Consider the following 12,423-nt stretch of genomic DNA (forward strand, 5'->3'; position numbering starts at 1 on the left):
TTGTTCACGACGATACCGAGGCCCAGTCCGTAACTGAACGACTCGTCCAGCGACGGCTGCGCACGCGGCAGCCGCTCCGCGCGAGGCTCCTGCGCTTGCTGCGGGGCCGCGCTCATCCGCGTAGGAGACGGGGCACGCCGGCGAACAACACCGTGGCGCCGCACGGCCACAATCACGTGACGAACCCCCCAGGCGGCGCGGCGCGCGGCCTGTCTGAGCATGCGGCCGGCGGGGCGCTGGCAGGGTGTGCGGGCGCTCGCGACGCAGGCCACGGCGCACGTCGATACGGTCGTGATCGGCGGTGGGCATGCGGGTGTTGAGGCGGCGGCTGCGTCCGCGCGCACTGGCGCCCGCACCGTGCTGCTCACGACGCATGCAGCGACGATGGGCGAGATGAGCTGCAATCCGAGCGTGGGCGGCATTGGCAAGGGCACGCTCACGCGCGAGACGGACGCGCTGGGCGGGCTGAGCGGCATCGCCGCTGACCGCGCAGCGATCCAGTTCCGTATGCTCAACCGGTCCAAGGGCCCGGCCGTGCATGGGCCGCGCGCGCAGATGGACCGCTACTTGTACAAGACCGAGATCCAGCGCATGCTGCGCTCGCAGCCGAACCTCGAGATCCGCGAAGGCCACGTGCATGGCCTCGCGCTCGCGTACGGCGCGGGCGCAGAGGGCCACCACGCCAAGGTGCAGGGCGTCACACTGCGTACGTAGCACGCACTGACCGCAGGCTCGGGCGACGTGATCCCCTGCCGCCAGGTGGTGCTGTGCACCGGCACGTTCCTGGCCGCCACGATTCTCCAGGGCAAGGTGCGCCGCCCAGCCGGGCGCATGCTCCCCCTGCCGCACACCGGCGACGAGCCGAGCACGGTCGGGCTCAGCGAGGCACTCGCACGCGCCGGCTTCCAGCTGGGGCGCCTCAAGACGGGCACGCCGCCGCGCATTGATGCGCGTACCGTGCAGCTCGGCGCTCGATACCCGGCCGATACCCACGCGCGCGGCGCGCGCGCGGCGCCGCTCTCGCTCGTCGAGGGCGACGCGGCGCCGCGCGCCTTTTCGTTCCTGCACGCGGCTGGCCCGCCGATCGATCCGGCGCGCCAGCTGTACTGCTACGGCACGCGCACGACGCCCGCGACCCATGCGGTGGTGCGCGAGCAGGCGGCAGGTGACGACTATGCACAGACGCCGTATACCGGCCCGCGGTACTGCCCCTCGCTCGAGGTCAAGGTGCTGCGCTTTCCGCACAAGGCGTCGCACCCCGTGTGGCTCGAGCCGGAGGGCTTCCTGGACAATCCACAGGGCGACGGCGAGGTCCTGTACCCCAACGGACTCTCGTGCTCCCTGCCTGCCGAGGCGCAGGCGCGCCTCGTGCGCACGATCCCTGGCCTGGAGCAGGCGGAGCTTCTGCGCCCGGGCTATGCGGTCGAGTACGACCACATCGACCCGCGCGAGCTGCGCCCGACGCTCGAGTCGCGCCGCATTGCGGGGCTGGCCCTCGCGGGGCAAGTCAACGGCACGACCGGCTACGAAGAGGCGAGTGCGCAGGGCGTGCTGGCCGGCCTCAATGCGGGTCTGCGCGCCCAGGGGCGTCCGGAGCTCGTACTCGCGCGTAGCGAGGCCTTCCTGGGTGTCATGCTCGATGACCTGCGTCTGCAGGGTGTCATGGAGCCGTACCGCATGTTTACGTCGCGCTCCGAGTACCGCCTCTCGCTGCGCGCGGACAACGCCGATGTGCGCCTCACGACGCGGCTGCTCGGCGTGTGTCCCGAGGCCGTGCCGCCGGAGCGCCGCGCGGCCCTGGGCAGCGTCCAGGCCGACCTCGCGTACGGTATGGATGTCCTGGCGCGCACGGTCAAGACGTCGCGTGCGTGGGCCCAGCACGGGCTGCAGGCCGCCGACGATGTGCAGCCGGTGAGTGCGCTGGCGATGATGCACCGGCCCCATGCGCGCATCGACGACCTGCTTCCGCATGTGCCGGAGCTCCGTGGGCTCCCGCCGTCGACGCGCGAGCGCCTCGCGACGCAGGCTATGTACCTGCCGCTCCTGCAGCGGCAGGACGCCGAGATCGCCGCGTTTGAAAAAGACGAGTCCCTGGGCCTCCCGCCGCTCGACTATGCGGCGGTCGACGGGCTCAGCGACGAGATGCGCGAGCGTCTGCGCGAGATCCGCCCCCGCACGCTCGGCGAGGCGAAGCGCATCGTGGGCTTCACGCCCGCGTGCTATGCGATCCTGTGGCGCCTGGCGGTCGGTGCGCCGCGGACGCCTCCATAGTGCCACGTGCGTGTCCTCCGCCATCATGACCGAGCCGTCCGAGTACGACCGGCAGCGCCAAGCGCGCAGCGAGCCGATCGCGTACACGCGCACACGCAAGCCGCTCGTGCGCGAGCTCGTAGGCCTGCTCGTGGTGGGTGTGGTGCTCGCGTGCCTCACGACCGGCCTGCACTACCGCCTGCCGGCGCCCCAGGCTGCCACGCGCCCCGACGCGCCGCGGCCCGCGGGGCCCGCGAGCGCGGCGTGGTACGAGGCCTTCTTCGCACACAAGCTCGACGCGGAGCGCGCGCGTGCGTATGAGCCGGCGCGGGCGCTCGAGGAGGCGCCGCCGTACCAGGGCCCGCTGCCCGCGCACTTTAGCGAGGCGAATGCCATGCTCACGATCCAGCACCTCGCCGAGGACATTGGGTACCGCGTGGTCGGCACGCAGGGGCACATCGATGCGGAGCAGTGGCTTCTCGACGTCCTGCGGCGCTTCGAGGGTGTGCACGCGACCGGCGATGGCTACGAGACACACGTCGAGCTCTTCTACCAGCAGGGCGACGGCGCGCACCGCTTTGACATTCTTGGCCACCCCGTGTGGAAGCGCTACTATGGCATGTCGAACTTGATCGTGCGCGTCTCGGACGGGACCCCCGAGAGTCGCGCGGATGCGCTGCTGCTCAACTCGCACCTCGACAGCACGCTGCCGTCGCCCGGCGCCGCGGACGACGGCGCGGGTGTGGCGATTATGCTCGAGGTCCTGCGTGTGCTCACGATGCCTGGCGCGCCGCGTGTGCGCCACGGCGTGCTGCTGCTCTTCAACAACGGCGAAGAGTCGCTGCAGGACGCCTCGCACCTGTACATGACGCAGCACGCCCCCACGAAGGACACGGTGCGCGCCGTCGTGAACCTCGAGGCGTGCGGTGTCTCTGGCCCGACGCTCCTGTTCCAGGCGACGGACGCGCACCTGATCCAGGCCTATGCGCGGGTCCCGCATCCGTTCGGCACGGTGCTCGCGAGCGATGTGTTTTCGTCGGGCGCGATTATGAGCGACACCGATTTCCGGCAGTTTGTCGAGTACGGGCACGGCCTGCCCGGCCTGGACATGGCGATCGTCGGCTCGTCGTACCTGTATCACACGCGGCGCGACACGCCCGCGTACATGGAGCGCGGTGTTGTGCAGCACTTTGGCGAGAACGTGCTCTCGCTCGTCGAGTCGCTCGCGCTCGACCCTGCGTCGCCGCTGCCCGAGATCCGCCCGTGGCCGTACAGCTTCAAGCCCCTCCTGCCCGTCTACTTCTCCGTCCTGGGCCACTGGCTCGTCCACCTCCCGCCGAAGCTGTTCAAAAACATGATCACGGCGCTGGCCGTCGCGCTCAACTTCTACCTGAGCGCGATCAACTCGTCCGAGCGCCGCATCGCGTTTATGTCGACGTCGATGCTCAGCTCCGTCGCGCTCGTGCTCAGCTACGCCGCGGCCGTCGCGGCCGCGAACGTCGTGGCTGCTGCCCTGCGCGTTCTCGGTGCGCCGCTCGCGTGGTTCGGGCACGAGGCGTACGCGGCCCTGCTGTTTGGCCCGCCGGTGCTCGCCGCACTCATCGGCGTGCAGCTCGTTCTGCACTACCGCATCGAGGCGACGCGCCGGCCGTACCTCGAGTATACGACGTTCTCCGGCGCCGCTGTCATCTACACGCTCGGCATGCTACTGATGAACTATTTCCGACTTGGCTCGGCATACATGATGATGCTGGCGATGCTTGCGTCGTTCGTGCCAATCGCCGTCAACGACCTCGCGCTCCAGGGCCTCGGCCGCATCGCCGCCGACGCCGTGGCGCCGGACCAGCGCGTGCACTATGTGGCGTACCTGCTGGCACTCGTGCCGGTCGCCACGCTCGGCCTCGAGGGCCTCATCTCGTTCCTCGACCTGATTGTGCCGCTCATGGGCCGCATGGGCACCGACGTCCCCGTCGACCATGTGATTGCCTCGCTCGTCGCCGTGCTCGTCACGCTGAACAGCGGCGTGTGGGTGCCCCTGTGCCACCGCTACGGCCTGCGGTTCATGCGCACGTCGTTGGGCGTGCTGCTCGCGCTCTCCGTGGCCATGCTCGCCTTCTTTGCGCTGCCGGCCGTGCCGACGTTCGACGACCGCCACCCCCGGCGCCTCCTCGTGCACCACGTGGAAAACATCACGAGCGGCGAGTGGCACGTCGCGTACACGCCCCTCGACTCGGCCGCGCGCGATGCGGCGCTCGATGCGCGTCTCCGCGACGTGCTCCTGCATGGCGAGGCGAACACGACGCTCAGCTGGGACCATGCCCCGCATGCGGCGCCGGACATGGACGTCCTGTTCCCCCTCACGCACTTTATCCAGCCGACGCGCCTGACGCTGCCGCGGTCCCCGGCGCGCACGGCCGCAGCGCGCGACCCGGCGCGCTGGCGCGACCTGCGCCTGTCGTGCGAGGAGCTCGGCGCCGACCCCGCGAACGGGACGCGCGAGGTGCGCATGCGCTGGGAGCACCCCGGCCTCGCCTGGTCGACGCTGTCGTTCGATGCGGATGTGCTTGCGTGGGACTTCCCCGCGCCGCCGCCGGCGGGCCTGCAGCGGCACCACCTCAAGGACGTCTCGCGCCTGGGCCACGACACGTTCGAGGTGCGGCTGACGATCCGTGCGCCGCCGCCGCCGCCGACACCTTTGGCCGACACGCGCGTGCGCTCGCCGCCGGCGCACGAGGCGACCGCGCGCGATCCGTCGCGCCTGCTTGTGCACGTGTCGGGTCTGGATGCCTACGGCATGTATCCCCACCACCGCGCCACGGGCATGCACTCGCTGTCGATGCAGACGCTCCAGGCGCTCGACGACATGCTCGTGTCCGAGTTCCCGGGGATCGACCCCATGCTCATGTCGGTCGTGGCTAGCACCGCGCAGTGCTAGGCGCGCACGGTGCTATCAATCGTGAAGGGAAAGGGACACAGGCCTGCATCGAGGATCGCAGGGAGCTGTGCCTGGTGCGCATTGGCGAACGCGAGCGCCGAGGTCGCGAACGACTGCAGCTCCGGCACCGACGCGGGCCCCTCGTAGTGCACCTGTAGACTTAGGACCCACTGCTCGAACGTCTCCCACGCGGCCCCGTCGTGCGCGGCGTCCCGCGTGAGCAGCTGGTTCGGGCGCCGCGCCTCGTCGGCCTTGCCCTGCCGCGTCCCTGCCAGTGCGGACGCCAGCCACGAGTAGGGCGAGTGGAAGACGGCATAGTGCTTTTCCACGGGCACCGGCGATGCGAGGCGGTCCGGCGACGCAGGGCGCGCGCCGCGCGCGTCCGCCGCCGGCGCGGTCTTGTGCCACCCCATGACCACGTCCACACACACGCGCCCCGCATGTCCCTGCTCATCGAGACGCGCAAAGATCTCTTTCACGGCCTCGCGCAGGCGCGCCGCCACGGCATCGTCGGCAACGACCGGCTGTGTCAGTCGCAGTTACGCACCAGCTCCGTGTCGCCGACATGGTGCGTCGCGGGCGTAAGGAGCCCCAGGAGCCGCACAAAGCATATCACATGCAGCATAGCCTCCAGCACACACGGCGCCGCCTCGCGCGCAACGGTCTGCATCAGAGCCGGCAGCGTACCTGCTCATGCGTGTAGATGGGGATCCGCGTCGCCACCTGCATGGGCGGCCACAGCAAGGGACACCTCCACTGGTTCCTCTATGTACGGGCCGACGGCTTCGCCGAGCCCTTATGGGTATCAAGCTTCGGGTCCGCGCTGCGCGTCACGAACCGCACACGACTCTCGTAGAATTCAATCATGGCTTGTGGACACCGAACATTTGTCAGCGCCGTGGGATACGATAGGCGCACGCCATTCCGAAATACAACGAGGGCCTCGAGACCCGCGTCGACGCGCCGCACCGTTTCCACGCGGTGCACGTGCCCCTTCCAATCTTCGAGGGCATCGAACTTTTGGCGATCCTTGATCTCGCGCGCCGTCATTCCCTGGCGCACAGACGTGAACGCCGGCTTGGTAGGCGGCACGTCCTGGGGGACCGGGGCGGGCGGACCCGCGTCGGGCGCCGAGGTCGCATGCCTCGAGGAGCGTCGCGGTGGAGCCGCTGGGGAAGAGACTGGACCTGGGGCACCAGGGGGGGCCGGAGATTCGATCCCTGGAAGACCCGGCGTGTGCTGTGTGTCCTGGGCTGGCTGCGAGTGCCGGGGCGACAGCGTGTCCTGCGCTGGCTGAGAGTCTTGGAATGGCATGCCCTGTGTCGGCTGTGAATGGTGTACGGGCGCACCAACTTGTGCAGGCTGGGAGCTGTGTGCTGGCAGAGCGTCCTGCGCCGGCTGAGAGTCCTGTATCTGCATGTCCTCTGTGGGCTGGGAGTTGTTAGTGGGCGCCGCAACCTGTGCAGGCTGGGAACTGTGTGTTGGCAGAGCGTCCTGTCCCGGCTGAGAGTCCTGTGATGGCATGCCCTGTGTCGGCTGAGAGTGGTGTACGGGCGTCGCAGCCTGTGCAGGCCGGGAAATGTGTGCTGGCAGAGCGTCCTGTGCTGGCTGAGAGTCCTGTATCTGCATGTCCTCTGTAGGCTGGGAGTTGTCTGCAGGCGTCGCGACCTGTGCAGACGGGGAGTTGTGTGTTGGCATGCCCTGTGTCTGCTGAGGGGTCTGTGTCGGGAGGTCCTTTGTCGGATGGGAGTTGTGTGTTGGCATGCCCTGTGTCTGCTGAGGGTGTGTCGGCAGGTCCTTTGTCGGATGGGAGTTGTGTGCTGGCACGTCCTGCGTTGGCTGAGAGTCGTGTGCTGGCACTGACCTCTGTGTCGGCTGGGACTTTGGTGCTGGCGTCATGTTCCGCGTAGGCTGGGTATCCTGTGCAAGCTGTGTATTCCGTGCAGGCTCGGCAAACTGTGCTGGGTGGGCAACCTGGGGTGGATGGGCAACCTGGGGTGGATGGGCAACCTGGGGTGGATGGGCAACCTGTGCTGGATGGGCAACCTGTGCTAGGTAGGGAGCATGTGCTAGGTAGGGAGCATGTGCTAGGTAGGGAGCCTGTGCTAGGTAGGGAGCCTGTGCTGGGTACGGAACCTGTGTTGGATAGGGAGCCTGTGCTGGGTAGGGAGCCTGTGCTGGGTAGGGAACCTGTGCTGGGTAGGGAGCCTGTGCTGGATGCGCAGCCTGTGCTGAGTAGGGAGCCTGTGCTGGATGGGCAACCTGTGCTGGGTGCGCAACCTGTGCGGGCTGGACATCCTGGGGAGGCCGTATGGACGCGTCGCGCGTCGTCCTGGAAGGCGGCTCGCACATGAAACGAGAGAGTACCCGGGCGATTGGTGTGCGAGGCTCTTCATTGGAGCCACTGAGAGAGTACACATACTCCAATGCCGTTGCCGGATCGACACCCTGCCGGATCGTCCAGTAATCGTACACCAGCTTCTCGGCCTGGACCGAGTTTTGCTCAGGCTCCCAAGTGGCATCATTGTCGTGCCATTGGATTAGGTACTCGAGGCGGTCCTGCTATGAGTCCAAAAGGCATACCGAGTTCACACTGTACCTGTGTGCTAGAATCTCCTTGACAACTGCCTCTTCCCAGTCGTCCTCCCGTTGGGGCGCGTGTGGTCGCATGGCAAGGTTTGGGTTCCTCCACACCCTCGTCCCTGGCATGAGCGGCGCGACGCGGCAGGCGCAACTCCGCGCGCTCGAGGCCCAGTTTTACGAGCAGTTTGCCGTGCCGGGCCAGGCGACTTCACACGAGGAGGAAGACAGTGACGAGATGGACGAGCAGAGCGTCGCGGACGAGGACGAAGAAGAGGGCGACGGAGACGAGGAGGGCGACGACGGGGACGAGGAAAGCGACGATGAGGACGAGGGAGGTTCTGACTTGGACGATGATAAGGACCTTCTTCTCGCTGCCCGAACGGCCGCCTCAGCTGCGCCCCCTGCTACGAAGCCTACGCGTCGCGTCCCTGAAACGGTCGTTTTCACCGATCCGTCGTCCTCACGGACCTCGGCCCCCATCTCTAAACAGGCCCGCAAGCAATTCATGGTACGCATTCTGACTAACCTAGTCCTCCGACATTGAGCGCATTGCCCAGGACCAGCCCGAGGCGACGCCTGCTGCGCCGAGTGGCGACGACTCGGACGACGATGATCAGCGCGCCAACGACCAAAAGCTCACAGAACTGCTCTCAACGACGCTCTTTGCGCCGGGCAGCTCTCACGCTTCGAATAAGAAGCGCAAACTGACGACCACGACGAACGAGACTCTCGCCCGTGTGCTGGAGCTATCGAACGCAGATACGATTCAGCGGCCCGCGGCCGGCTCGCCATGGGCTGAGAACGAGCTCAAGAAGAAGGAGCTCGGAAAGATGCCTGCACGTATCCGCCAGGGACTGCGGCGCGCGGCAGGCGAGCGGCGAGACCGCGAGATTGCGACGCAGAAGGAGCTGGGGCTATGGAATCCCAAGGCGCAGAAGCAGTCGCACATGACGCGCGGCTCGAGCGTGGCGCGCGGCTCCAAAGCCACACAGCCAAAGCAGCGGCAGCGCGGTATCGGTAGCGGTGTTGGCCACTACCGCGGCGGTGTCTTGCACCTGAGCGACCGCGACGTCCAGCGCATCCGCCAGTCGAAGCGCTAGGACATCGCACGTGATTAGGGGTTGTAGCGATCCACCATGTCTCTGGACCCGCAGGGCGCCCCCGAGCGCGCGGAGGAGCAGGAGCTATGGGCCCGTGAGGACAACAACTTTGATGGGTGGGACGAAGAAGATGTGCCAACGCGCGCCCTCTTCCCCGACGACGCAGCTACCTTTCCCAACGCGGAAGCCGCGCTGCAGCACGCCGCAGAGCAGGGGTGCGATCTGCGGCAGCTCGTCGCGCGCCTCGAGCTCGACACGCTGCAGGTGATCCGGCTCATCAACTACATCCGGCGCCCGTCGACGCAGCCGCGCGCGACGCCGGCGTCTATTATGCAGCTCACCGGCCACGAGCCGTTCTTGCGCGACGACGCGGAGCTGCAGCCGGTGCCCGGGTACGAGAACGACGGGCTCTTGCAGCTGGACCTCGCCGACGAGGCCACGGGTCAGGATACGCAGGCCGAGCTTGCGATGCTGCGCCAGGCGTACAAGGAGCTGCGCCTTCAATACGCGGCCCGCCTGGGCATCACGTCCGCCGACGCCGCGGACACGACGCCGGCCGTGGCACGTGCGCCCACGGGCGTCGACAAGCTGTACTTCGACAGCTATGCAGGGCATGACATCCACCAGACGATGATTGCCGACTCGGTGCGCACGCTCTCGTACGCCAAGTTCATCCTGTCGCCGGCGAATGCCCACCTGATCCGCGGCAAGACGGTGATGGACGTGGGTTGCGGCTCGGGCATCCTCAGTCTCTTTTGCGCACGCGCCGGCGCCAAGCATGTACTGGCCATTGACGCCAGCGACGTGGCTGAGCGCGCCAAGGCGAATGTCGAGGAGAATGGGTTCACGCACGTCGTGCGTGTGTTCCGCGGCAAGATGGAGGAACTCGATGACGTCCTCGCGCCGTGGGTCGGCCAGGTCGATCTCATCGTGAGCGAGTGGATGGGCTACTTTTTGCTGTACGAGTCGATGCTGCCGTCTGTGCTGTATGCGCGCGACCGGTACCTGAAGCCTGACGGCATCCTCGCGCCATCGCACTCTCGCATGGTGCTGGCGGCTGCCACCGACAAGGGCGTGCTATGTGAGCGTCTGCGCTTCTGGGACCAGGTGTATGGCTTCCGCATGCCGAGCATGACGCAGGGCCTCGCGGACGAGGCCGCGACCGAAGACGTCGAAGCGGCCTCGATCGTCAGTGCGCCAGCGACGCTGTGCGACCTCCCTCTCGAGTCGCTGCCCGCGCGGCAGCCCGAGTTCGCCACACCGTTCCGGCTGACGATCCACGAGCCATGCACGGTGCACGGTCTGGTGTCGTGGTTCGACACGTGGTTTGCGCCGCGTGCACACGTGCCGTTTGACGAGCTGCCGCCTGTGCGGACGCCGCCCGTGCAGCCGGACGAAGTGCGCGGCCTTGACTTGCAGCGCAACGAAGTTGTGCCCGAGAGCGAGTCGACGCCGGGCGAGGTCGTCTCGTTCACCACGTCGCCGTTCGGCAAGCCGACGCACTGGAAGCAGACCATCTTCTTGCTCAAGACGCCCGTGGAGGCGCAGGCAGGCACCACGATCGATGGCGAGATGCGCGTGTATGCGTCGAAAACGAACGAGCGTGAGCTCGACGTTGAACTACACTATGGCGTCGACGAGCGGCCGGCCGGCACAAAGCGCGTGGCGACGCGTCTGATCCAGGTGTACTCGGTGCGCTAACTATATAGCTATTGCAGCGTCGCGAGCTCCCGTCGGATATCCGCCTCCGTGTCAATCTTCTGCAGCTGTGTCTGCTCCAGCGTCTCTCCACGGTCGCGGCGCTCCTTGAGCTGCTCAATGGCTTTGAGCTTTTTCGTAAGGTTCCGCAGCTTTTTCTCCACAGCGCCCGCCTCGCCGTGGTTCGCGCCAATGTCTGCGGCGCCCATCGTGGGCTTCGGCGCCGCCCTGTCCGGCGCACCCGGCACCTTGCGGCTCTTGCGCCCCGCCGCACCTGGCGGCACATACGGCGCCGATGGCGCGTCGCTCAGGTCACGCCGCAAGTAGTCGCTCGTGGACGCACCCGACTGGCGCGCACTCGGCGGGCGGTACGCACCAACGGGCTTCGAGGCCGCCTGCTTCTTCGCGAGGATGGCCGCGGCAGCGGCACTCGGTGCTGGCGCCGCGGGGAGGGACTTGGGGAACTCGGGCACCGCCGCGAAGCGCTGTGGGCGCCAGCCGGCTGCGTACATCTCGTCGACCATGTCCACATGCACGAGCTGGCCCGAGCAGTGCCAGATCTTCACACCATTCTCTACGCGCAGACGCGGCGAGAGCGTGCCGGTGAGCAGGAACTGCCCGTCCGGGCTCCACTCGAGCACACTGCTGTTGCTCGCATCGAAGGTGCACAGCTTGCCGTCCGCGAGGCGCTCGCGGTCCCACACGTCCACCGTGCCAGCAAGGTTGCCAAAGCCAGCCAAGCAGAACAGGCGGCCCTGAGGGTTGTACGCAATCAGATTGCGCGGCTGCGTGCCGAGCTCGCAGATCATGTTCACCCGATACGAGAAGACGACAGCCTTAGCGGGCATGTAGCCGTACAGCACAATAAACTCACGGCTGTTGGGATTCCACGCAAAGTCGTGGATAGGGCCCTCCTTGTCGAGGCTGACGCGGCAGTCAAAGTCGCCGCGCGCAGAGAGCATGTACAGGTTCGTCTCGCCGTAGTACGACTTGCCTGTCTGGTCGTGGTCCGTCGACGTCATGACCAGCAGCGACGAGCCAGCCGCGTTCCACTTGATCGTTACCTTATCCGCTTTGAAGAACGACTTTTGCGCAGCGGGTGTCGCGCCGCCCTGCAGGACCGATGCCAGGGCATACACACGCACGAACGCGGGCGCGCCGTTCTTCTCGGGAGTGAACACGGCCATAGCAGGCTGCGCACCGGGGCCCAGGTTGAAGCTCTGCATGTGCTCGACAGGCAGACGAGCGACCGAGCCGTTGGCAAAGTGCTGGGGGGCCCACACCTGCAGCTCGTTGTTGCCCTGGCGCACGCAGTAGTCCTCGCGGTCAGTGAACTGCAGTTCCCAGCCCTCAATCTGGCGACGCTCAAACTGCACGAGCTGCGCACCGGTAGCCGCGTCCCACACAGACAAGTTCTTGGTCCACGCGCCACTCTCGGTCTTGACCGGGCGCTCCCACGTCATCAGGTATGTGCCGCGGGGCGAAAAAGCCAGCTCCACGGCCTTCGGCAACGGCAGCTCATGCTTAAGCACCACGCTGTGCTCCTGCACATCATATATGCGCACCGTGCCGTCCATGGCCATGGCGAGCCGCACGCCGTTCGGGCTGTACTTGAGCACACGAGCGCCCTGGTGCGCACCGTCGAAACCTGGCACCGGCGCAAAGTCCGGCACACCCGCCTGCACACCCAGACACTTTTGAGCACGGTCTGCGTCAGAAACTCACTACGCACACGCCCACTGCAGCGAGGCCATGTCCATGGCGTCCACAGTCAAGCAGCGCCGCGGCCGCCCGGCGACGGCGTTGCTACTTACGTAATCCAACGCGGCCTCGCTGGCCGGCCATGGAGCAGGGGCC

The 12,423-nt window shown here is 67.2% G+C and overlaps 5 protein-coding genes across 5 annotated transcripts; 4 read left to right on the forward strand and 1 right to left on the reverse strand.

Annotated features, from left to right (window-relative positions):
* Positions 1-219: 219 nt before the first annotated feature.
* MSY001_3272 (uncharacterized protein) lies at positions 220-2,271 on the forward strand (the record flags this gene model as incomplete). Its single annotated transcript, XM_018885166.1, has 2 exons — positions 220-706; positions 731-2,271. The coding sequence occupies 2 exons, from the start codon at positions 220-222 to the stop codon at positions 2,269-2,271; spliced, it is 2,028 nt and encodes a 675-aa protein (XP_018741753.1).
* Positions 2,272-2,296: 25 nt separating this feature from the next.
* Positions 2,297-5,185, forward strand: MSY001_3273 (uncharacterized protein; the record flags this gene model as incomplete). The annotated part of the gene is made up of 2 exons (XM_018885167.1): positions 2,297-2,313; positions 2,341-5,185. The coding sequence occupies 2 exons, from the start codon at positions 2,297-2,299 to the stop codon at positions 5,183-5,185; spliced, it is 2,862 nt and encodes a 953-aa protein (XP_018741754.1).
* A 2,707-nt stretch (positions 5,186-7,892) lies between these two features.
* Positions 7,893-8,868, forward strand: MSY001_3274 (uncharacterized protein; the record flags this gene model as incomplete). The annotated part of the gene is made up of 2 exons (XM_018885168.1): positions 7,893-8,276; positions 8,299-8,868. The coding sequence occupies 2 exons, from the start codon at positions 7,893-7,895 to the stop codon at positions 8,866-8,868; spliced, it is 954 nt and encodes a 317-aa protein (XP_018741755.1).
* A 36-nt stretch (positions 8,869-8,904) lies between these two features.
* MSY001_3275 (uncharacterized protein) lies at positions 8,905-10,569 on the forward strand (the record flags this gene model as incomplete). Its single annotated transcript, XM_018885169.1, has 1 exon — positions 8,905-10,569. One exon carries the CDS (start codon positions 8,905-8,907, stop codon positions 10,567-10,569), a length of 1,665 nt encoding a protein of 554 aa, XP_018741756.1.
* An 8-nt stretch (positions 10,570-10,577) lies between these two features.
* MSY001_3276 (uncharacterized protein) lies at positions 10,578-12,411 on the reverse strand (the record flags this gene model as incomplete). Its single annotated transcript, XM_018885170.1, has 2 exons — positions 10,578-12,274; positions 12,381-12,411. 2 exons carry the CDS (start codon positions 12,409-12,411, stop codon positions 10,578-10,580), a joined length of 1,728 nt encoding a protein of 575 aa, XP_018741757.1.
* Between the last annotated feature and the right edge of the window lie 12 nt (positions 12,412-12,423).

Source organism: Malassezia sympodialis, genomic scaffold, assembly GCF_000349305.1.
Source record: "Malassezia sympodialis ATCC 42132 genomic scaffold, msy_sf_23, whole genome shotgun sequence".
In the NCBI taxonomy this organism is placed as follows: Eukaryota; Fungi; Basidiomycota; class Malasseziomycetes; order Malasseziales; family Malasseziaceae; genus Malassezia; species Malassezia sympodialis.